The sequence below is a fragment of the Trichosurus vulpecula genome, chromosome 1 (genome assembly GCF_011100635.1).
Source record: "Trichosurus vulpecula isolate mTriVul1 chromosome 1, mTriVul1.pri, whole genome shotgun sequence".
Classification (NCBI taxonomy): Eukaryota; Metazoa; Chordata; class Mammalia; order Diprotodontia; family Phalangeridae; genus Trichosurus; species Trichosurus vulpecula.
This window is the reverse complement of record NC_050573.1, coordinates 47,366,668-47,393,336: the sequence shown is the minus strand read 5'-3', so window position 1 is coordinate 47,393,336 and position 26,669 is coordinate 47,366,668. Positions and strand designations below refer to the sequence as shown.

Sequence of the window (26,669 nt, the reverse complement as noted above, 5' to 3'; positions counted from 1 at the left end):
AAATGAAATGAATGAAATTTTCAACAACATTTTATTTAACTGGAATATTAACAAATTACATCTTCAATTCATTTGTGATGCGAAGGTTGATGAGCTTTGCAAGATTCATGTGAACTTGATGCAGTAATTCCACATTAGCGTCAACTGCCTATGTGTCCAGACTTTAGGAACACTCTGTAGAATCAGGAAGACCTGAGTTAAAATCCTGCCTCAGACATTTCCTATCTAGGTGACCCTGGGCAAGTCACTTCACCCCATTTGCCTCAGTTTCCTCAACTGTAAAATGAACTGGAGAAGGAAATAGTAAACCACTCCAGTATCTCTGCCAAGGAAACCTCAAATGGGGCCATGAAGAGTTGGACATGACTGAAAGAGGTGAGTAACAACAAAACCCTCCTCTTGGGGTTTCTAGAGCTAGTTAACAATAGCTCTGGATTATACAATTAATGTAGGATTATTGCTACTGCAGATGTCAAAACAACCTGTATCCACCAATTTAAAATATTGTTAAGACTATTTTCTTTCAAAAAGCTGTTTGGAAATGATCAGAATTGTTATTTTTACCCCTTGCCTCAGAAGAAGCACTGTTTTTTGTACTTAACACTATATCTAAGTTTAGCAACTATAATTCATTCTAAATTTCAGTTTAAATGCAAAGTGGTCCTTTGACTGATTTCAATTCTGAGTATTAGCTTCTTCAGTCATTCTGGAATATTAAAGTGCCACAGTTTTATTGTAATGATTTACTGATACGAAGATAATTATGCCCTGAAATGAAAGTCTGGTCATTTTCTATTATCTTTTGTGATTTAAAAAAATAGGCAGGTCACAAAAATGCTTCTAAGCTCAAAGGGCCCCCTGATATTCTTGGAATAGAGTTTAAAAAGAAAAGTTGGATTGCTTCAAATTACAAAATTGCAAAAAGCTCTAAAACTTGAAGACTCAGCAAGATGAGATGGAACATCATTTTAATTGGTTATTAATAGTGGACAAAAGGATGACAGATTTAGAACGGTCCAACCTTTTCATTTTCAAGAAGAAGAAACTGGGGTCCAGAAAGGTTAGTCATCTTGTTTAAGGTCACACAGCCAATAACTGACAAGAGTTGAGATCTGAACCCAATTCTTGAGGCTCCAAATGTAGCACTTGTCACAAAACTCTGTGAGTCAGATAATTTCATTTTATGCTTTTCAGTTACTGGCCCAGATGCTATTTTCCTCTGTATCTCTGAGCAGAAAGGTGGTTTGTCAGTTTTAAACTCAAAGATCACAGATAACAAAAATGTTTAACTGAGATTGGAGCTCAAAATTATATAAACACAATTAAGTTATTACATTCAATACACACATAATCTCTTTTAAAAATATTTTAAATAGTCATCAAAGGGAAATAAAATATCTTGTTAGCAAAGGAAAAAACTCCCAAACCATCTCATTTTAATTTCCTGGAGTCTGAGAAAATATGTTACTTAATATTGATACTCAGAATGTCAAAACATCAGGATAGGTTCTCAAAAGCGAGGAAACTAAATTGGAAAAAAAAAAGTTAATTTATGACTAATTACATACTACTCCAGGTCAGTCCACTGATTAAATATGATATTAACAAAACACAATGTGTTATCATTTACATAGAACTAACTTTTATTTTGGTTAGATAAGTTTTCAGTAACATTTTACAAAAAATAGTATAGTTAAAAATTTAATATTAACTCTAAAAGGAAAGTTGTAACTAGTCAATTTGTTCATTATCTTAGCAAAGGCAACAGTAAGCAACAATTTATTACCAGTCATTAAGAAGTATGGAACACAGAATACAGCATTTGCACACAAACTATCACAAAACACCAGCTCTTAAAAACTTCTTTAGAAACTTCTGAAGTAGTGTTGGTAAGCAATTACGTAACCTCTGCCCTTTCTTGCCCAGCTCAAAGTGAGGTTTCACAAAGTCTGCTTTGCAACGAATACATTTAATCATGCAATGCTGAATGTTAGAGCTGTGTCAGTGCCTTATCCACAACTAGACCGTAAGCTCTTTGAAGGCTGGTGTCTTGTATACTCCTAGGAAGCCTACCAAAGGAGGGTGTACGTAGTAGGCGCTTCATAAATACTTGCTGTAAATGGTGGTTTCTGGAGATCCTGGTAACAGGTACCTCCTGGCTCCCAAAGGCATTCTCCCTCCTTTCTCAAGATTTTAGTACTTGGCTCATGGATGGGCTCTATTCCAACTACCTTTATACTTAGGGATTTCAGTTCACATGCTGATATCCTGTCAAATGCCAGTTCACTAATCTCTTCAACTCCTGTGATGTATACCTTCATATCATCTCAACACACAGAACCCTTCATGATCCACAAAGTTTACTTCTATGATTTACAACTGTGAAATACCTTTATCTGAGCAGAATCCCCTATATTTTCGGTCTTTAAACTTACTCATTCTCTTTCCTACCTGAATCCTCTGGTTCCTCCAGCACCCCCTGCTTTCCTAGGCTATCCACCTTTGCTCTGGCCTGGCTTTTCTCTCTTCTCAATCTTGATTATAGCTAACCGGTTCAACTTTATACTGTTCTCTACTCTGGAATCCTTTGTACCCTTAGCCTACCGTTGCTCACCTTTTTCTATCCCCTCGTACCCGCCATGGATTACTCCCATCACCTACCTTTTTGGCTCCTACTCACACATAAGTGGGAGAGGTCAGGAAACCATGCTGAGCACCATCAGGTGGCGCAATGGATGGAGTGCTGGGCCTGAGTTTAAATTTGGCTGCGGACACTTCCCAGCTGCGTGATCATGGGAAGTCACTTCACTTCCATCAGCTTTCAGTTCCCCAACTGTACAATGGGAGCAGTAACACCACCTACCTCACAGAGCTGTTGTAAGGATCAAGAGAGGCAGTGTTTTGTTCTAAAGAATAAAAAGGGCTCAGCACAGTGCCTGGCACATAGTGGGTATTTAATGCTTCCTTCCTTCTTTCCAATTTCAGCTGGGCTCTCCATGCTGTATTTCATTCTGCTCACTCTTCACTGGTGAACTATTTCACTCGCACTGTCACTGTGAACCTTTTCTTCTCTAAACTCTTCCCAATCCCTCCCTCTTAGCAGTTGACTTCAACTCAGACTTTCCTGAAAAAACTGAAGCCATGTGTCACAAGTTACTCTTCTACTTAATTCTCTGTTTCAATTCCCTCAACACCATGGCCCATTTTCTGGCTTCTACGCTTTTGTCTTAGGGGAAAGGATGGCTAAGCAGAACCTTTCTCCTAATTTCTCCCCTCCGGTTGAAGGCACCACCCTGATCCAAGTCACTCTTCTGCCTTGCCATCAGGGCTACTGCTGCTCCAGCAGGCCACATGGGACCAGGGGCCATATGTAGGAGGAGTTAAGGGTGTTCACACATACAGGATGGGACATGGATAACTCCCTTCCCTGGCCACCACTTGCCTCACTGTGGTCTGCACAATTAGAACATAAGCTCCTTCAGGGCAGGGACTGTGTCAATTTGCCCAGCTGTAGTTGTACCCCCAGTGCTTAGAATAGTACTTACCACACAGTATGCGCTCAATAGATGCTCTTCATGAATTCTCCTTTCCCCATATTCAATCAGTTGACAAATCTTACTGGTTCCATCTCTATTAACATCTCTCACACTTGTCCCCTTCTCTTTTCATAATGCAATTACTCTATTTTAGGACTCCGTAAGTTCTTGCTATTAGTCTCCCTGCATCTCGCCTCTCCTTCTCAAATCAACCCTCCAAACAGCTGCTACATTGATATTCCTATAGTAAAGGTTTGACCATTTCATTTGCTTGCTCAAGAAGCTTCAGTTGCTCCCTATTGCCTCTAAGATAAAAGGGAACCTCCTTTAGTATTTAAAGATCTTCACAATCTTGCTCCAATCTCCCTCCCAGAAAATCACATGTTGCTTTTCCTCAAACTCTAGAGATACTGCAGCTGAAAAGGCTTATTTGCTATTCCATATCCATGAAACGCTACTTCCCATTCCTATACCTCTGCAGAGGTTGTTCCGCATGCATTGGAGTAATTGCCCTCATTATCTACCTCTTGAAATCCCTATACCCCTTTGGGGCAAGCTCAAGGGCCACATCATCTTGATCCCTCCCTCCAGCTGTTAGTGGCTTCCCCACGAAATTACTTCTTATTTATGCAGTTCACATTTTGTATTTGCTTGTGCATATGTTATTCTGTCCCCACTTCCCTTTAGAACAGAAGTTCTTCCAGGGCAGACTGTTTTACTTCTGTTCCTGTATTTCCAATGCATAGCACAGGACCTGGTAGATAGGAGGGTCTAAAAAAAACCAAAACTTACTGTTTCGGAACTATGTCCAAAAGGCTGTCAGACTGGGTATACTCTATGACTCAGCTATACCATACTAGGCCTATATCTTCAAGGAGTTCAAAGAAAGAGGAAAAAGATGCATCTATACAATATTTATAGCAGCTCTTTTAGTGGTAGCAAAGAAATGGAAACTAAGGAGGTGTGCCCTTGACTGAGGAATGGCTAGTATTACATGGATGTAATGGAATACTACAGTGCATTAACAAAGGATGAAGACATTGTTTCAGAGAACCTAGAAGACTTATATGAACTGATGTTCAGTTAAATGAATAGAATCAGGAAAAAAATTTATATAATAACAAAAACAATATAAGAGAAAAAATTCTGAAAGACTTAAGAACTCTGATCAATTCAATGACCAACTGATTCTAGAGTACTCATGGTGAAACATGCTACCTACCCCCTGACATCCTAAGGTGATAGACTCAGGGTTTAGACTGAGATATGTATTTTGGTTTTGCCTTTTCTTCTGTTTTTAATGGGGAAAAGGAAGCAGGAGAGGGAAGATTTTTGTCTGTTGAAAAAAACAAAACAAAATGTCTTGCTGGACTTAAGATGAAGTGTTTTTGTCGTTGATAATGAAATGAGCTGCTAGCAAATACTCTACCATATTTCATCAATATGGTTAACACTTGGTTAATATAGTATACAGTTATACTACACAGAAGACTATACAATAAATATATAAGCAATATAACTAGATAAAAAGTATTTACAGTAGTCTCTTTGTTGCAGCTGAAATCTGCCTAATTTTAAGGAGAGAAAGTGGACCTGAGTGTCAGACTTTAAAACTAGCCAGAAGGCCACCATGAGGTACAGTGGAGAGAATGGCAGCCATGTTGATGGGATACTGATAATAACATCAATGGCACCATGCAGACACAGTACTCTCACATAGCTCACCTCCACACCAAAGGGATGATCATCCACCTTCCCAGATTCTGCTTCCGACATGGGGTTTTTTAAAGTCTGTAAAAAGAGAGCAGCTTTTCTTTTCCTCTCAGCCTGAAGCTGTTTTTCCTTTGACTCCTTGGAGGCCTGGGCCAGCTTTTCTCGGGCAGCAGCTGCAAGACGATCCTCTAGTTTTTGCTTTGCTTTGGAAACAAGCAAAAATATGGGCAATTTGTAGCAAACCATCTTAGCAATGGAATGAAGTTTTCTCATACTTGATTTTTAACAAAAAAGGAAAAAGACATCTATAAAATAATATACATTTAACAAGTAAATTTTAGTACAAAATTTTGTTTCTACTACAAAAATTGACTGTTAGCAAATTCTATACAATTCATCTAAATGCAAAGACATACCATTTCTTTTTTAAAAAATATTTTCAAAAATTTATTTTTCTCTTTAAATTTTGAGTTCCATATTCTCTCCCACCCTCCCACACCCACTGAGAAGGCAAACAATATGATATCAATTATACAAATGAAATAATGCAAAACATACTTCCACATGAGCCATGTATATATTTTTAGGAAGACAAGAAAAATAAATCAAGTTAGGTCTTGCCACATTTTTTTGGAAACCACCCCCCTTATCATTTCCCATAGCCCAGTAGTACTCCATCGTAATCATATGTCATAACTTGTTCAGTAACAAGCTGACTGATGATCATCCCCACAATTTCCAATTCTTTGCCACCACAAAAACAGTTGCTATAAATATTTTTGTACCTATGTAATGGCAAGGAAAGTGGGATTTTTTGTTTTGCTCTTTTTTCTTTTGGAGTTCTAGTTCTCTGCACTAAGGCAATCAAGTGCCTTTGACTGAGTCTTGTCTTTGAATCTAGAGTCTTTGATAACCTGGTTAAGTGACAAGTCACATGTTGTAACACCTTCTGACCCTGAAGAAGTGTATATATACTCTGAGATTAGCATTTTGTTTTAGGGGCTCACTCACTGGAAGAGTGTTCATGTGGAGACTCTGGGTAGCCTGTTAAAGGAACCCCTGGCTTTGAAAACCCAGATACTGGTGCTTCTCTCTCCTGTAACTATGTATGTATTGCTATGGACATACGGTTAGAAGCCCTGTCTGCTGATTTGTGTTATTTGCTCTGTTTATATAATTTCTGCTTGTAATTTCTGTTTGTGTTTTCTCGGAGGTTCAGGGTACTGACTTCCACTGAACTAAGTGAATGATATATGTATGTTTAATTAAAGTGAGATTGTAAACCCCTTAAAGTGGCTTTCCTTAGAAAAGCAGATCAAAGAACCTGTGCTAGCAGCCCTCCTGTGTGCTGGTGTTGTTAGTCTTACACCTCCAGCACTATTGTTACAACCTGTACGTCTTTTTTCTTTGATCTCTTTGGGATATAGAAGTAGTAACGCTATTGCTATTGCTGGGTCAAAGAGTATGCACAGTTTTATGCCCCTTTGGGCACAGTTCCAAATTGTTTTCTAGAATGGTTGGATGAGTTCACCACTCCACCAACAATTCATTAGTTTACCTATTTTTCTCTTATCCTTTCTAACATTTGTCACTTCATAGGTGTGAGGTGGTATTTCAGAGTTGTTTTAGCTTGTCTTTCTCTAATCAACAGTGATTCAGAGCATTTTCCCCCCTATGACTACAGGTGGATTTGATTTCTTCTGAAAACTGCCTGTTCATATCCTTCAACCATTTATCAACTAGGGAGTGGCTCTTATCTTTATAAATTTTATAAATTTGACTCAGTTCTATAGTCAGTATATATTTGAGAAATGATTATCAGAGGAACTTACTGTAAAAATTTTAAATTATTACTTCATTGTCTATGGTACATTTTAGCATAATGTAATTTCCCTGATTATCTTTTAATTAGGTCCATCTTCGCTTTTGCTTTGCTACCCCTGCCTTTTTTCCTTAGGGGGACGCATATAAGTTCTACCCCAGTCCTTTGTTTTAATTGTGTCTTTCTGTTTCAAGTGCTTCTTTAGAAAGGAACAACATATTGTTGGATTCTGGTTTCTAATCCATCCTCCTATATGCTTCCATTTTATGGACAAGCCCATCCCATTTAGAGTTCTGATTACTGTGTATTTTCCTATATCCTGTTTTCTTCTCTTGCTTTCTCTCTCTTTTTATCCTAACCTTTACAAAAAGTTTATTTTTCTTCTAACAATTGCCTCCCTTAATCCACCCTCCCTTTCATCACTCCTGTTCCTCTCCTATTTCCATATTGGGTAATATGTGTGTGTGTGTGTGTGAACCTTCCCCTGAATTCTGATGAGAGTGATTTAAGGACTGCCTGCCATTCTCCCCACTTTCCCTTCCATTGTAAAAGCTCTTTTTTGCATGCCTTTTATGTGAGAAAATTTCCCATTCTACCTCTTTCTTCTCCCAGTACATCCTCCTTTCTCACCCCTTCATTTTTTCTGGAGACCATTCCAACATAATCGACTCAAACCCATGCCCTCTGTCTATGTAAACTCCTTTTAACTGACCTAATAATGATAAAATTCTTAAGAGTTATATGTATCATTGTCCCATATAGGAATGTAAACAATTTAACTTCATTAAATCCCTTATAATCACCCTCTTGAGTCTTCTGTTTGAATGTCCAATTTTCTATTCATCTCTGGTCTTTTTATCAGGAATGTTTGAAAGTCCTTTATTTCATTAAATGTTCATTCTCCCCCATGGGGTACCTCCCCTTCACCCCAGATTAGATTCAGTTTTGCTGGGTAGGTGATTCTTGGTTGTAATCCCTAGTTCCTTTCCCTTCTGGAATATCACATTCCAAGCCTTTTGCTCCTTTAACATGGAAGCAGTCAAATCTTGTATAATCCTGACTGTAGCTTCACAATATCTGAATTATTTCTTTCTGGCTGCTTGAACTATTTTCCTCTTTAACCTGGGAGTTCTGGAGTTTGGCAAAATTAAATCTTGGGTGTTTTAATTTTGAGATCTTTTTCAGGAAGTGAGAGGTGGAGTCTTTCAATGTCTATTTTACCCCCTAGATCTATGATATTCGGCAGTTTTCTTTGATAATTTCTTGAAATATGATGTCTAGGTTTTTTCTTTGATCATGGCTTTCAGGAAGTCCAATAATTCTTAAATTATCTCTCCTTGATTTATATTTTACAGTTCACTTGCTTTTCTATTGAGATATTTTACATTTTCCTCTATTTGTTCATTCGTTTAACTTTGCTTTTACTGTTTCTTGATGTCTTGTAGAACCATTAGCTTCCACTTGCCCAATTCTAATTTTTAAGGAATCATTTTAATCGGTGAGATTTTTGTACCTCTATTTCCATTGGGCCAATTCTCTTTTTTAAGGAGTTATTTCTTTTTTAAAATTTTTTTAATTTATTTTTTATTTTACAACACTCAGTTCCACAAGTTTTTAAGTTCCAAATTTTCTGCCCCTCTCTCCCCACCTGCCACCTGATATAGGTTCTACATATACCTTCACATTAAACTTGTTTACACAATAGTCGAGTTGTAAAGAAGAATTATAACCAATGAAAGGAATTATGAGAAAGAAGAAACAAAACTGGAAAAGAAAAAAAAGAGAGCAAATAGTTTGCCTCAATCTATACTCAGACTCCACAATTCTTTCTCTGGATGTAGATAGCTTTTTCCATCACGAGTCTTTTGGAGTAGTCTTTGAATCTTTTCCTGATTTTTCCTCTAGCACTTTAACTCTTCCAGGAATTCTTATTGGGCTTGGGTCCAATTAGCAATTTTTCTTTGAGAGTCTTCTTATATAAAATGAATAATATGGTAATGTTTTACATGACAACACATGTATAACCTATATTAACCTGATATACTGATATACCTCAGGGAGTGGGGAGAGGAGGGAGGGATAGAAACTGGAACTCAAAACTTTTTTAAAAAAGCATTTTTCTTTGAGGCTTTGCTTATAGCTCTTTTCACATTGTTGTTGTCTTCTGGAGTTTATGCATTGGTCTTCCTTGCTACCAGAGTAGCCTTTTATGGTCAAATTCTTCCTCTTCTTTTTTGTTTGCTCATTTTCTCAGCCTATTTCTTGAGTTTGAACTTTATGTTAAAGTTGGGTTTCAACTGTCCCAAAGGTTCTGGGGGTCTGCAAGTTTTTATTACTTTCAAGGTGGTATGATCCTGGGAGAAGTATGGTCACTGCTGTCCTGGTCTGCACTGCGGTCTTTATTCAGGATGGGCCCCTGGTCCCCTTTAGTCACAAGAGCTAGTGCTCTCTTTGCCTTGGAATTGCGACAGGGCCCTTGTTGCCCTGTGACAGATCCCCAATGCTCCTATCTGCCCTAGAACTGAGACCCAGAAGTGTGTATGGTCAGTATAGTTACTATTCAGTGCCAGCAAGGGGTCCTCTGTAATCTCTTTTTCACTAGTTGTCTGATCCCCTTACCCTCTCTGGGCTGAGAGCTCCCAAAGCTGCTGCTGTTGTTGACATCATGTGTATGTGCGCCAGACAGGCTTCCACCCTAGCGTCATAAACTTCTCCTACTGACCTAGGTTTTCTTAGGCCAGAAAAATGTCTCACCTTGACTTTTTGTTGACTCTGCCACTCTAATACTTGATTTAAGGCATTATTTTAAAGTTGTCTGGAAGGAAATGTTGAGAAAGTTCAGCTGGGTTGCCTCTGATCTACCATCCTGGCTCCTCAAATACTCCACATATCATTTCAAATAATAATATCTAGAATTAAGTAGCTCTTTATATAAATACTATCTCATTTGATCCTTACAACAACCCTGGGAAAGGTATTATCATTTTCATTTTACAGATGAGGAAACTGAGGCACAGAAAGTTTATGTAACTTGCCCAGGATCACACAGCTGGTAACTGTCTGAGGCAGGATTTGTACTCAGGCCTTCCTGACTCCAAGCCAGAGCTATATCCACTATACAACCTAGCTAACTTTCTATTTTCTATTATACAAAAATTAATCATTAGTTTAAAATTAAATCATTTTTAAATTTATGTTTTTGACATCTTGTGACTCAAATTTAGGAATGATAAAAGCAATTTAGAACAATTCCACACAATACATATAGCTACAAAATGAAAAATCAGATTTAGAATGACTATCATTACACCATGCTCATAACTAGCCCATTATTATTCTATGAGAAGTATTTTGTTCCAAATGATTAATACCTTGTTTATCTTATACAAACACTTGTTTTAAAAGTACATGACCTTAAAGTTCTGGGATAAAATTCATGAAGGGAGAGTTTAATATAAAATCTTTACAGTAAAATTAACATGGTAGAAATCACCTTTTTACAAATGTCATTTGTCCCACTCACCTTAACACAGAAAAAAACTATAAAAATCAAATAATATCGTTTTTCGCTCACAAATAAAAAGTGAATTAACTAATTTGAGGCCTCCAGCATAATTGGACTTGCTAAATTTTTCTAAACTTCTTTCGACTGAACCATGAATACTAAGTGATGTCCCTCAAAAAGTAGTCCCTAGGAGTGATCTGCTAGAGAGCAACATCTTCTATACTGTGAAGCAATTTATGTGTCTAGGAATGAGTCAGAGACTTTCAGTTGTTTTGTGGTGAGACAACTCATAAAGATAAATCCCGTTTTGGAACACGGATACAACTGGGGAAAAAGCCTGAAGGTTTCACTGCACAATGGCAATTAAAACAAAAAATGCTTTGTCCATTAGAGCTCTTTGCCAGGCCTATTAACTTGCTGTATTTAGGGATGCTAATGCGACTAATTTCAAAACAAAACTCTAATGGGAACAAAAACTATACTTAACTGAAGAGCTGTAGGCAGAAATGATATAGAACTTTTGAAAATGTGTTTATAAATGCATTCAACTTCTAGTTGAAAAAAAAAAATCCCTAAGCAGAAACCAGGAATATTTCTGATAGCTTTGCCTTCTAAGACTACTAGGCTTTATTATGGCAAATAGCTATTTTTAATTGACCTCACATATAGGTAGTTCCTATTTTTCCAAGGAGTTAAACATTCATCTACCTACCTTGCTTGGCTTCCAGCTCCTCCTGGGTAAGTTGAGGCTTTTTCTCCTCAATAACTACACAGGGTGTGACAAGTGCTGGGTTAGGGTTTGCAGAACTACTAGAGCTCTCTTGGCCTTCCTTGCCCTCTTCATCATCATCGTCACTGTCATCATCTAGCTTAACACGGTTTTTTTCCAGGGGAAGCAGATCATTTTCTTTGGCCTTGATTGCAAAGCTTATTGGAGCAAATGAAGCTAAGAGGAAAAGATGAAAATTTAAAATGTTTTGTTAAGATTCCAGCAAAAAGAGTTAAAAATTTTCACTGGACTGATTTTCCACTTCAAAAGGCAAAGTCTGTAGGAAGGTACACCACCAGTCTTATTTTCCTACTAGACAGTCACTACCTGATAGTCTTTTTAGCAGAGGTGTGCCTATATAAGTCTTTTACAATAGAACAATGAACCTTTATGATAGCAAAAATTCTATTAAAAATTTCTAGAACTCGATAATTTATGAGTTTCTTTTTTTAATCAGCCTCCAAGAATTCTTCTCCCATGAGCCCATGCCTCTGCCTTCTTACCTTACCCTTTGTCCTGCCACCCACCGGTACTTAGGAAAATAAACTTAGAAAAAATTTGAAGTCTTGAAGTTCAGTTCTAAGACACTTAAAAAAAAACAACCCAATTTCTAGACAAGTTATTCACATATTTAAACATACAAAGTTTAAAGAGCTAACAGTGGTTAGTCTTGATAAATGTTAAACAACATAATCCCATAAAAAAATGGCTATTGCTATTTATGACGGGTTATTAAAAAAAACCAAACCAAAACACCAAACCAGAGAATTATATAACCAACTGTAACAAAGAGAAAATTTAAATATACTCCAAACACAGGCAACTTTGTAATATGTACTTATTTAAAATAATTTTCTTCCTTCAAAACCTAACCCAGGTGCACCTCCTTTATGAAATCTTGATTCCCCTAACATAGAAATGGCTCCTACTTGGAGTCTCTCCAAATACTGCTTGACCTGTCCTATAACCCTATTCATAGTTTGGCTCATAAAACTGTTTCTTGGTTCATTCCTCTCCCTTACCCCAATAAGAATATAAATATGCTGAGGGCAAGAGCTGTAGCTTTTCATTTTGTATCTTCAGTGCCTAGCACAGCGAATTGGCATCTAATGTCATTTACTACATATTTATTAAAATCAATTAAGTGATCTGCAGGATACAATACTTTGGAACATTTTAACATCATAGCTCTTGGAAATACAGCACCAGTCCATTAAAGTGACAATGCTAAGCTATAGCATATACTCTGAAATAACAAAAGCAGCATTTTGAAGGCTAAGAATCATCACCTTACACACAGAGAGATAAAAAAGAAAACATTAAATAACAATGGTTATACAAATTACAATATTATTAAGTTTATACAGATCATTCACTTTAAAGTATTTTAGACTAGGCAGACTATTTACATTAAAACTATATCCTCTGGGATCAATAAATTAAAATAAGGCAAATCTTTTGTAAGGTATAACATCTGACCTGAAATTAACCCTTTACTATTTGCACATTCTCTTTAAACAATGCTGGTCAGAAAGCCCACAAGATAGAAGCCAAAAAAACCTTTTCAATGTGTAAAGACACATCAACAGTAAACATTCAGTACTGAAAGGCGGAAAATAATGTCTTCTGAAAATGTCAAGTAAAAGTGAGGATGCAATTCTAAATCCAAAGTCTTTCTTCCCCAACTGGAATATTAGGAACCAAAGCCAACGTTAAAGACTTAGGTTCCCTAAGATGTCACTTCTTCCATCTTTTATCTATACTTGTTACTGCAGGGTGGGGACTTCATCAAGGCTAAAGAGTAGTTTATCATTACTCTTATGCAAAACAAAGAGCACTGAAGAAAAATCAGATAATCTCAAAAATTTGTAGAGGCAGCAGTAGCAAATGGTGGCAACTGGCCAACCGATTTGTGAATTAACACTTACTTATGGAAAACATCATATAAGGAAGTTATTGCATGTGTTTTGCTTTGGCTCTTTTTGTTTTCTAATTCAATTATAAATTGTCCTTTATGGATTTCATGTACGAAAAGTATTTCAAGAGTTCAAGGACTTTTACATCGAAACTACTTCAACTATTTATCTAAATAGCTGCATTTCTCCCAGAGCCAAAAGCACTAGTCTCACATCTGAATGATACGGGTAACTGACACAAAAATATAATGCAAGGCCATTCTACAATAGATAAGTTATCAAAGGATATGAACAACTTTCAAAAGACAAATTCTAAACTATAAACAATCATGTGAAAATACGCTCAGAATCTCTAAAATTGTTGTTGCTGTAGTAGTGTACTCCTCCTCCTGCTAGCTATCATTAATTAAAAATGACAATAACCATAATCATTTATAAAACCTATGTGCCAAGCACTGTGCTAAGCATTTGATCTTCATAGCAACCTGTGAGGTATGTGCTATTATTGTTCCCATTTTACAGTCGAGGAAACTGAAGCAGACAGGTCAAGTGAATTGCCCAGGATCACACAGCTAGTAAGTGTTTAAGGCTGGATACCAACTCAGGTCTTCCTGGCTCCAGATCCAGCATTCCCTCTGTTCTGCTACTTTTATGTCACATTGCATAAACTGGCAAAAACGACTAAAAATGGAAACAGTCAATGCTGGGGCAGTGACAAGGATGCTAATACATCACTAGTGTTACCTGTGAACTAGTCCATCTATTTGGTACATGAACTTGGAATTTTGCAAAAGAAACGTCTCAGCAGATCATATCCATTGGTCCTGAAACTGTACTCTTGGTTTTATATATCCTAAGGAAGTCAAAGATAGAAACGGGATGTCCAACACATACACCAAAATAGTGAGTGTTACAACTCCTCCTGGTTTGGCTATGGTCTACTTTCCCTGATTTCTTGCAGTTTTCTTGTAAGAACTCTGTGCTCTAACCACACCGACTGACCTGCGGTTTCCCACCGCAATACTCTTATCTTCCATTCCTGTTCTGTTGCAAAGGTTCTTCCTTGCCTATTATTGACATGTTCTATCTCCTCCTCTTTGACTCCAGATCCCTTCAAGGCTCAGTCCAAGGCTGCCTCCTTGAAGAAACCTTTCCTAATCCTGTTGTTATTAGTGACCCATCTCCTAAAACTATGTTGTACTGACATGTAGTATTTACTTATCTTCCCAAGCACAGCTCAAATGTTATTTTTTCTAATCATCCTGGTTGCCTTTCCTGATCAATGAAATCCATTTGTGAACATTTTTTGTTTATATAGATGCTGTATTCCTCCAGGAAAATTGATGGTTTTTTTTTTAAAAAGTGTTTGTTTTGTTTCGACTCTGTAACCCTAGTGACTAAAAGAATACATGGAGGAGGCATTTAATAAATGCTTTATTTAACTTAATCTAATAAACAAAAGGTAACTTGCATACCAGTATCTTTTCCCTGAGAATGAAGGGGGGTAGCGAAAAATATGTTGGGAAGGCTCATTTAGAATTAAAAAATGAAAGAAGCCAAAGACTTATAGATAACTCAAGATTCCTCTTGCCTATATAGAAAAGAGAACATTTTATTCTAGAGAGTGGTTCCAGAGCCGGGTACATAGTAGGAGCTTAATAAATATTTATTGACTTTTCCCCAGAAGAGACAGAGAAGGTAGTGGACATGGCAGGCACCAATTATCAGCAAAAATGAAACTGACTTTATCCTAAAGAGACAGAAAAAGAAAGAACTCAACTACTGACATGGGAATTGCTCCTGAATTAGCAGTTTGTGTACAGTGAGACTACTGATTAGTTATAACACAAATGAAAATTAATAGCAAACCAGAATTAAGGACAAAAACGAGAAGACAACATTATGAGAAATTATAACAGCTCTAACCTGACCTATTCCAACAATGCTATTGACATTATCTCTCCCTCTCACACTGGAAAAGAAATCGATGCTGTCGCTACTGCTCAAAAATATAAATTGATGTAAAGGAAAGCAGTTGCCACAACAAGTAGGCCAAAAGAGCTTAGAAACATCCTCTGGAATCCTGATCTCTCTGGAAAGGAAAGAGACATGTTAAGGGTGACACTAGTTTGGACTATAAATCCATTTTCAAAATGTTGGGGAGGAAGTTGGTGAAAAACTAGAAAGAGTATCAGCTAATAAAACATAAGTATAGTGTAGGAGAAAATGTGTCTGCAGAAAGCTTGGCACAATACCTAAGTATATGAAATCATATGAAAAGCATTTATAGATGAAATTGGGAAGTGAACAACACAGAGGTTAAAAAAACGCAACCTATCTACCAGTGTTTCTATAATGATCTATTTTCATCATATATGAAAGCTAACCACTACATTTTGATTCTAACACCTCATTCCCTGATGTGCTATATAAAGCCTAAATAGTACTTATGAATTTAGGAAGAGCAGCTGGAACAGACCAATTATATATAGGAGAATTGGTGCTGGAAGGGACAAAATTTTGAAAGCATGGAGGGATCAACTTTCGTGATAGTTGGAGATACTGAATGACTGGGGGAAAAAGGCAGTATTATTACAGGAAAAGGTGCAAATGAAAGGACATCGTAACCACTGGCCAACATGGCTATTTTCTCATTTTTATAGAATCTTCATTGGAATGGCCTACATACATTTCACAAGGGTATACTTGATGAAAACATGGGAACAAGCATGCTTTTCACAAATGTCTTTTTTTATGGTACATTCCCAGTGCCACAATTAAAAGTATACGGAAAAAAAGATCCCACTGTAATTCCTCACATTGTTCCCCTTTCACAAGGGACCTGCCATTCATGTTAAGATCATAAAAAAATCCTTGAACAAGGATCTGTAGATACATCCCTAAAGAAGGAGATGTAGAATGGCCTCTGTCATGGAGGACATCTTGTGTGGAGTCCACATGGAAGGGTCTGTCACAGATAGACCTTGTCATAGACAGACCTATGTCATCCGCAGCCTTGTTTGTGGGTGACATTGTGAGGAGTGTATAAATCTCCAGAACATCATGGGATTGCTTTAATGGAATCCATGACCCTCAAAAAAGATTGGTATAACAATCTACACAGGGGAAAAACAAAAGAAACCACAAATGGACAAAGAATGCCTACTGCTTTCTCACAGCAGCTAAATAGGCCATCCAGTGAGTCAGTCTATCTGGATATGCACTACAGACAAACACTTCAGATGGACAATGAAATGGGTCCAGAACTGAAACGGAAAAGAAAGGGCTTGACTGCATTAAGGAAATTGTGCAGTGCTTTCAATCATCTCAAGCTTTAACCTATAAAAAGAATCCATCTTTTGAATAACAATATTATTCTAATTATGTATGGCCTCAAAGCATGGAAGGTCTAATCTTTAATCAAGATTTCAAGGGAGCTGGAGGGTGCTGGATAAAGACATATGGTGGACCAAAGTAGTTATGACATATTATCAGTGATGACCTACATAGCATAAGACATACATCATCCAACGATGCTGGATGAGGTAAACAAATCAACTGGCGATGCTGAATAAGGTGATAGTGAGGACAAACCCCAATGCCAGACTACTACCCATGGAATGTCAAGAACTTGAGAAAGGCCTTCAGTACACTGGATAGGTTCTCTATATGGACTGATGGGAAGACAGGCTAAAAAGATATGGCTGGATAGTGATCTCTCTACTAGAGAAAGCATCCAGACTGGTGACATCTTATCTTCTCAGGCACTTATGCATATGTTATGATGAGAGCTTTATGAACTTTGGAGAACTTAGATGATCAAGGTCTGTTGCCCACGTGGGCATCCCTTTCTAGTAGAATGTAAGTCCTGTGATGACAGGTGTTTTTTATTTTGTCTTTGTCTAATTTTGCCAATGCCCAACACTTTGCCTTGCACACAATGGGTATCTCATAATAACAATACAGCTTTCTGACAAGTATTTCAGTGCTAAAGTTACTCTAGGCCTGGTGATACACTCATCAAGGACAAGAAGGTCCTCTGCTAACGCCCTTTAAGCCATTTCTGTTCCATCCTTTTCAGTTGAAAGAATGTTCTCATTCAACAGAAAAAAAAGAAATAAGAGCTTACAAGTCTGGTGTTGTCTCTCTTTTGTTTTTTGTTCTCAAAGTAATAAGCTAACAATAATAATAGCCAAATAAAGGTTGCAAAGTGGTGTACACATTTTGTCTCATTTGATCCAATTCACTCTGTGTTAAAGCCCAATCCTCTCTGAGCAGTGACACTACCCCCACTTTAAGCCTCTTCTTTTCTAGTATATCTGCTGTTTCAAGAACAAAGAAAAATTAAGCTGCTAAGCAAAATCAACTAACACAGCAACTAAATTTGACAGGATATGCAACGTTCTATGTGTGAACTCTACCATTTTATGACAATAATGTGAATGAAAACAACAATATAAAGTCAGAAAATCTGGTTAATTGCAATGACCAGTCTTGGTTCCAGAAGACTTGGGATTAATTACGTTTCCCTTCTCTTGGTAGACTACCAAGAAACCATTAACTACTCTTTTTGGCAGAGAGAGTTAGCAGATGTCTATCTATGACCATCATTCCTCCCCCTCCACTGCTAATCTGTCAGTCATTAAACACTTATCCTACTATGTGTCAGGCACTGGGTACACAAATAAAGGCAAAAGACAATCACTTCCTTGGAGCAGCTCACTATCTAATGGGGATAAAACAAGCTTACAAATATGTACAAATGAGCTATGCACAGGATAAACAGGAAATAATTAGAGGGAAGGCACTAGAATTAAGAGGGATTTGGAAAGGCTTCCTATAGAAGGTAGGAATCTTCGGTGGGACTTGAAAGAAGCCAGGAGGCAAAGATAATGATGAAGAGCACTTCCAACACTGGATGGACAGAAAATATGCCTGGAGCAGAGAGATGAAGTATCTTGCTTTGTGGAACAGCCTGAAGGCCAAAGTCACTAGGATGTTAGCATAAGATTACTAGAAAGGTAGAGGGGAGTGGGGGGTGGGGGGAGGGAGGAAGGAGAAGCAAGCATGCAGGTTAGGTTAGGAAGGATTTTATTGCCAAATAGGATTTGCATTTGATTCTTGAGGTGACAGGGAGCTACGGGAATTTGAGCATGTCACTGGAACTGAGCTTTAGGAAAATCACTCTGAATGAAGGATGGACTAGAGTGGGGAGAGACTTGTGGCAGGGAGACCCACCAGCAGGCTGCTGCAACTGTCCAAACATGAGGTAATGAGGACCTACACTAGGGTGGTGCCAAATATCAGAAGAGAAAAAGGGGCCTATCTCTGAGAGATGTTGCAAAGGTCAAAGAGACAGGCCTTGACAACAGATTGGATAAAGGGGGTTAAGAGATACTGAGAAATGCAAGATTATGTCCTTTTAAGAAACCTAAATCTGCCCCTGCCCTTATGGACTAACCACTAACAGTTTTATTGGGTGTCTCACTGACAACTCTTCCACATAACACTCCTCTACATACTTGAAGAGACAGCTATAATACTTTCCCATAAGTCTTCTCTTTGCTAAGCAAAACATCCACAATTCTCTCAATTGATCTTCATCTGGCATGATATCAGGCCCTTAACCAATACAGTGGTCTTCTTTCTCTGGATATCTATCTAGCTTTGTTAACGTCCAACTAAAATGTAGTGTTCAGAATTGATCAAAACAATCTGGATATGGTTTGACAAAGGCAGAATACAGCATGACTATCATTTTCTTATTTCTAGATACTACGCACGGTAAATAGTATGACACAGCAGCAAAAAAACCCCTAAGATCTTAGGCTTTATTAAGAGATGCATAATGGACAGAACACTGCAAATGTTATTTCCACTATCGAGTTCAGTTCTGATTGACACAATTTATGAAGAGCATTGATAAATGAAAGACTTTCAGAAGGAAACCAGGATAGTGAAAAGCCTCTAAATTATGCTATATGACAATCGACTGGAAGTTTTGGGAATGTTTAGCTTGAAGAAGAGACAAAATGATACTAATTTTCAAATATCTGATGGGCTATTATGTGGAAGAGGGCTGGCCTTAAGACAGCAAAAGCTGGATGACCACCTTTAAGGAATATTTCATAGGTGATTCTCATTCAGGTATGGGTTGGATTATATGGTTACTGAGGCCCACTTAAATGCTGAAATTCTGTGATTTTCACTTATTTCATACAGACAAAATTACCAAAGTCATATATAGAGCAGTATCTCTTCTATATAGGAATACATCTTTCCAGGTCCAATTTGTAGGACTTAGATCATCATTAACTGGTTGCAGGACACCTCTTTCTAAATATCCTTTGGCACCTCGAAGTCAATGTCTAGAAGGAAGCTGATCATCTTCTTTGATAAGCTTGCCCTCCCCCTACCCCCATTCCCTTTTTTTTCTTCTGTAGAAACCACCAACATTTTATGCAATGCTAACTTTCTTTTCAACTGGTTTAGCAACGCAAGAGTCATTTGTGACTCCTCCATCTACTTTATATATCCAATTAATTGCCAAGACTTCTCAATTCTATATCCACAACATCTTCTGCACCTATCCCTTTCTCCTTACTCATGTGGCTATCAACTGAACTCAGGCCCTCACTTTTACCTAGGTTATACAATATCCCAATTGGTATCTCTGCTTCTAAGTCACTCCTTTCTGCTATCCACCTTTTTCCTAGCTGCACCCTCCTATAAATTAAAACCATTCTGGTGCAAAATGCCCAAACATTCAATGTTAAGGTCTGAATCAATGTTAATTTCAATTTCACAAGGTAAGGGACCAATGGGGTAAATTCTATTCTGGATCTGCTTTTCATTAGAAAGGAGAAATGGACTTGTGGGATGGAAATAATATAAACCTAAGTGAGAAGTAAGAACTTGATCTGATATTTAGGGTAGAGGAGAAGAAAGCTTGGGACATTCTGACATTTAGATTTCTGGTGAGCAGATCTGAAGAGCTTCTAAGGAAGGGATGGTAGAGTTCCATGGACTAAAATTCTACAGAGGGAAGTCTGTCTAGAAAGGATGGGAAGCTCTTATGAATGAAACTGAGACCCAAAGAAAGGTGTTCTTTTTTTCTTCCTTTTAAGCTACAGTAGGGAAAATAAGAGGCTCAAAACTCCAGAGTGGATAGGATGACAATGACAAAGAAAAATAAGGCTGAATTATTTGACTCTTATTTTGCTTTTGTCTTCTCTGCGAAGAACAATCTTCGGATTGGAGAGGAGAGAAAAGAAATAACTGAAGAGGGAGTTGATATTGAAAAGAAGTGAGGAGATAATGAGAACTTCTCAGCTCCCATGGTGAGTACAAGTTAACTGGATCAAAAGAACTATACTCTTGAGTATTGAAGGAACTGAGACATTTGATTGCTGAGGCAATGTCAGTGATTTTTGAAAAATTCTAGAAAACAGAAGAGGTAGCAAAGGATTGGAAAAGGGCAAACGTTCCATTTCTTTTAAATAGAACAGAGTATGTAAATAATAATATAGTGAATATGACTTCAATTCTTGGCAAAATTCTACAACATATTAAAACTATGGTTAGTGAACAGTTAGAAGTATTCAGAGAAAGCTAGGAATGGTTTTCTTTTTGGCCTAATTTTATTTTTATTGGGGTTACTAACCCAGTGGATCTAGGGAAATACATACACACACAAACTACCTATTAAACACCTACTATGTGCTAAGCACTGGAGGCATTGTGCTGTCTTAATTTTATATAATATAAACTTCATAAAGTCTTAATGCTATTCCTTTTGAAAAGATAGACTGGTTAACAAAGAAAGAGATAGATCAATGGAACTGACTACACAAAGACGAATGAGGAACAATGAAACTCAATAACCCAGCGTTTGATAAAGCGGAAAATACTAATTATCTAGGAAACGATTCTTTATTTGATAAAAAATGCTGGGAAAATTCTGTAGAGCAATTTGGAACTATGCCCAAAGGACTATAAAATCATGCAAACCCTTTGACCTAGCAATACCACTACTAGGTCTGCATCCCAGAAGAGATAAAAAACAAAAAGGAAAAGGACCTAAATGTAAAAAAATATTTATAGCAACTCTTTTGGTGGTGGCAAAGAATTGAAGATTGAGGGGATGCCCATCAATTGGGGAATGGCTGAACAAATTGTGCTATGTGATTATGATGGAATACTATTGTGCCATAAGAAATGAATAGCAGGATGCTCTTAGAAAAATCTAGAAAGACCTACATGAGCCGATGCAAACTGAACTGTACCGTGTACAAAGTTAACAGCGAGACTGTAAGATGATTGTGAATGACTTAGCTATTCTCAGCAATACAATGATCCAAGATGATGCTGAAAGACTTATGATGAAAAATGCTATCCATCCCCAGAGGAAGAACTGATGGTGTCCAAATACAGAGTCAAGCATACCTTTTAAGTTTTCTTATTTTTCTTGAGGGTTTTTTTCTTTTGGTCTCTGTTTTCTTTCACAACATGACTATTACGGAAATGTTTTGCACGACTACACACGTATAACCTATATCGAATTGCTTGCCTTCTCGATAAGTGGGTGTGGGGAGGGGAAAAGGGAGAGAATTTGGAACTCAAAGTTTTAAAAATGCTAAAAATTGTTTTTTTTACATGTAACTGGGGAAAAATAAAATGAAAAAAATTTAAAAACAAAAAAATGCTGGGAAAACTAGAAAGCAGTCTGGCAGAAATTAGGCTTAGACTAACATCTTACAACATATTCCAAAATATATTTTAAATGATATGTAACCTTAATATTAAAGAATTATATTACATAAAAAAGACACACACATTTACATCCATCTGTCCACATTTATTAATTGGCTATTACATGCCAGAGACCATGCTAAGTACTAGAGATATTAAAAAAAAAAGCAAATAGGCAATCAATCCCTGCCCTCAAAGAGCTTACAATCTAACGGGGTAGACCACATGCAACAAATATATATAAACCAAGCTATTTACAGGATAGATAACAGAGGGAAAGCACTGGAATTAAGAGAGGCTGGGAAAAGCTTCCTGTAGAAGATGGGATTTTAGCTGCAATTTGAAGGAAGTTAGAGAATCCAGGAGTCAAAGAGCATTTCAGGGATGGGGCACAGCCACAGAAAAAAAACCCAGAGTTGAGAGAAGGTGTATCTTGCTCATGGTACAGTCAAAAGGCACCGTAACTGAAGAGTACATGTCGGGGAGTAAGGTAAGCAAGTTTGGAAAGGAGACCAGTGTATGAAGGGCTTTGAATGATAAACAGAAGATTTTGTATTTGCTCCTGAAGGCAACAGGGAATCAATGAAGTTTATTGAGTGGGGGATGATACAGTCAAACCTGGACTTTGGGAAAATCATTTTAGTGGCTGAATGGAGAATAAATTTGAGTGGGGAAAGACCTGAGGCAAGCAGACCCACCAGCAAACTACTGCAGTAATCCAGGTATGAGGTGATAAGGGTCTGTACTAGAGTGGTGACATTCTGGCTCCTTGGTACTTGAATTCTTGCTTTCTGGCTGCTTGACCTGGAAGCTCTGGATTTTGCCTATGGTGTTCCTGGGAGTTTTAATTTGAGGATGTCTTTTAGGTGACTGGTGGATTCTATTTCCACTTTGTTCTCTGGTTCTAAGAGCTCTGGGCAGTTTTCTTTTAAGATTTCTTAAAATATGATGTCTAAGCTCTTGTTTTGCTCATGGTCTTAAAAATGTTTTCTCCTTTATCTGTTTTCCGGGTCGGTTGTTTTTGGTATAAGATATTTTACGTTTACTTCTATTTCTTTTCTTCAGTTTTTTGACTTTAATAGCAGTTTCTTGTTGTTTCATGAGTCACTGGCTTCTATTTGGTCTATTTTCACTTTCATGGAGTTTGTTGCTTAGGCAAGGCTTTGTACCTCTTTTTTTCCAAGCTGTTAATTCTCTCAGATCTTTCTTTCCTAGCTCCTCCTTTTTTCCCCATTCTTTCCTCTAGCACTCTCACTTCATTAATAAACTCTCTTAGTTAACTTTTTAAACTCTTGCTTCATCTCTTCCAGGAATTTTAGTTTAATTTTTGGCCCCCACTGTGTTTTTCTTGGACGCTTTCTTTGCTTGTAGATATTTTTGGAGTCACTCTACTTCTCTGTTTGTGTCTTGAATGTCTCTGCCACCACAACAGCTCTTTATGGTGGGGTTTCTTTTTGTTTACTCATTCCTCCCACTTGCTTTCTGACTTTGGACTTGATGTTGGGTCAGGGTCTGTGCATTTCTGGAGGGAAGGTCTGGCCTGGTCTTGTTGCTGTTTTCTTGAGATACTGAATCTTGTGTTCCAGGTTCTTTGGCACACAGGCTGGGGATCTGCAAGTTTTCAGTGCTCCCAAAGCAGTCTGATTCTGGGTAAAGTCTGATTGCTGCCCCTCTGGTTTGAGCTCTGAAAGTTCCTTGTCTCGGTTTGGATCTGAGCAACAGCTAACTGTTGCTAGGCTCAGCTGCCATCAGTTAGTTAGAAGGCTTTGCTGGTCCAGGGTGATAGCACTACAGGTGCCTCTTTTGTCTGAAATTCTTCCCCTAGTTATTCCTCTTCAGACCTCAGAGCCTTGCTACCAGGAACACTGCCCCTTGGCAGAGTTCTCCTTGCTAGTCTGCCTGAGATTTGGAACTGGGTAGAAGACAACAAAGTTGCCAGTTGGCACTTGTGTCCCTGTTAAGGTGTCACTGCATGGGCCTGGGACCTGTTTGTTCTGGTAAACAGCCTCTCTTTATGTTGGAATGCTCCCTAGGTGGTGTTCTGGAGTGTCCCCAGTGCCACAGACCTCTTTGTCTCCCTATGCTGGCTTGAGTTGGAAAAATTCTTCACTGCAACTTTGCTTTGGATTTTCTCATCAGGATTTGCTCTGGTACATTTTCTAGATCTGTTTGGAGGAGTTTTTGAGGGGAGCTTCCTGTATAACTTCCTTCTACTTTGCCATCTTGGCTCCATCTTAAGGCTGAATTAAATAGGGACAAATGTAAAGTCTTACACTTACATGATAAAAAAAACCTTCCCCAAAAGCACAAGCTTGAGGAGGCACAGTTAAACCGAGGCTTGTCTGAAAAAAGATTTTGGGAACTATGGGAGAATACAAGCTTAATATGAGTCAACATTACGACATGGTAGGTGGGAAAACTAATGCAATTCTAGACTATATAAAAATACATTTTCTATGACTAAGGTGACAGTGAAACTATATTCTGTTCTGGTCAATCAAATCTCCAGTATGGTATTCACTTCTAGAAACCACATTTTATGAAGGACATTGAGATACAGCAGAGCACTCATGGGAAGGAAAGCAGAATGATGTAGGGGTCTTAATAACATGAGGAAGAAAGAGTTGAAGGAATTGGGATGACTAGCTTACAGAAGATTCAGGGAGAATATTAATAGGTGTTTTCAAGCATTTGAAAAGCTATATCACCTGGAAGAGGAATTAAACTTATTCTGCTTTGTCTGGAGAATGAATTGGAAGCAGGTGCAGATTGCAAAGTGGCAAATTTAGGCTCAACATAAGAAAAAATTTCATTTAATTATACTACCAGAATCCAGCAAGTCTCTGATCTCCTGGATGTGTCTTTTTCCAGTGTTCCAGATCACAACTCATTCCCATGGCTGCTCATTCCTCGAAATTTTTCTCCTACAACTTTACCTCAGGAAGTCCTGATATGGTGAGATTCTTCCTTGAGACCTTATGACTTTGTGAGGACAAGGGAAGAGTCAGACTGTCTCCTCACACTCTGGCCCCTCCCCCACTTTTTGGCAATCTGATCATATATCTTGACCCTCTGGTGAAGGGTAGAGTTTGATAGAGTTCAACTCTACATTGTCCTCTTCTCGACTGCCTTGCCCCCTATAACATCACTACGTGCGCCCTGCCTGGATCACTTCCACCTTTGCTCCTATACACGTGCTGCTAGATGATGATGGAGACCATCATGCATGTTGAGTGGATCCATCACAAATTTATGTTCTATAACCATAACTGGGTCTTCATTACTGCTAGGCAATTGTTTTACACCTCTCTAATTAATTAACTCAATAATATATTCGCTAGAGTGGTTCTTCCAAACCTTTTCATCTGCCTCTTCATCCTCTCAGCTGAAAAAATTTTCTCCTACTTCACAGAAAAAGTTGAAACCATTTGCCAAGAATTTCCTCTGCTCCTAGTCTCCTTCCTCGGCCTAATAGGCAGTGTGGAGATATGAGACTGGAGGTTAGCACTTCAGCCACTATTTTCTCTTTTAACTCTGTCTCATGTGGTGAGGGAGCCCTTCTCTTTGTAAGCACTAACCCTTTTATGTGTACAAGGGATACTATTTTATGTGTATGATGGATCTTCTTAAAAAAGACTGCCCCATCCATTACCTCTACTCTCTTACTTACCTTCCATCTCTCCCTGTCTACTGGCTGTTTTCCTATTGTATACAAACATGTCCACCTCTCCTCCATCCTCACTTGAGCTATCCATCAGTGCTATATAATCCCATATTTCTCCTGTCTGTTGTGGCCAAACTTCTTGAGAAGGATGTTTACATCAGGTGCCTCTACTTCCTCTCTTCTCACCTCTCTGTAGTCTAGTTGTCAATCAAAACCACTCTAACCAAAGTTAACAATGATCTATATCTATAATGGTCTTTTCTCCATTTTCATCCTTTTTGCCCTCTCTGCAGCCTTTGATGCTACCAATCACTCTCTTCTTGATCTCTTCTTTGATTCTCTCCTGATTCCTCCCCTATCTGGTTCTTCTCAGTCTTTTTTGCTAGATTCTCACCAAGTCATACCCCCTCTAACTGTAGGTGTCCCAGAGGGTTTTATCCAGAGCCCTCTTTCCTTCTCTCTTTACACTACTTCATTTGGTAATCTCTCCCCGTGTCAATGTATCATTTCTATGATGATTCTCAAATCTACTCATCCAGCACTAACCTCCAATCTCCTATCTCCACATTGCCTATCAGTGATCTCAAACTGCATGATGTACAGAGATCTCAAACTCACGAAGTCCAAAACTGAATTTGTTATTTTTCTCTCCAAAAACCTCCCCTCTTCTGAACTTCACTGCCACCATCCTCCTAATCCCCTCTCCCCCTCAAGGCCACAGGTTCCCCACCCCTGCCGTAGGGTTTGCTGTTTGTGTGTGAGTCTGTGAAGTCTCCAGCAGTTCATACTGGTTTCCTCTTCATGGAATTAGGAATTGCTTATCTGTGTAGATATTGTTTCTCTTTAGAAAAACAGAAGTTCATCAAAGGCAGGAAACGGGTGTTTAATAAATGTGGATTGAAATTACACAATATCTCTTGGAACCTAACAAAATCTCCTACCTCAACTACAATGGATTTGTGTATTTTTGAATCCAGTAACATTTCACTACTT

General features: G+C 38.0%; 1 protein-coding gene across 3 annotated transcripts in view; it reads right to left on the bottom strand.

The window, feature by feature from the left end:
- Positions 1-26,669, bottom strand: part of LOC118839358 (splicing factor SWAP) — a 111,277-nt gene that overhangs the window by 35,406 nt on the left and 49,202 nt on the right. For all 3 annotated transcript variants that reach the window (XM_036746849.1, XM_036746918.1, XM_036746984.1), the window contains 2 exons: positions 11,289-11,522; positions 5,262-5,452 (listed from right to left, as the gene is read on the bottom strand). In XM_036746849.1, the coding sequence (XP_036602744.1) occupies positions 5,262-5,452; positions 11,289-11,522 (425 nt within the window). The remainder of the gene's footprint in view (positions 1-5,261; positions 5,453-11,288; positions 11,523-26,669) is intronic.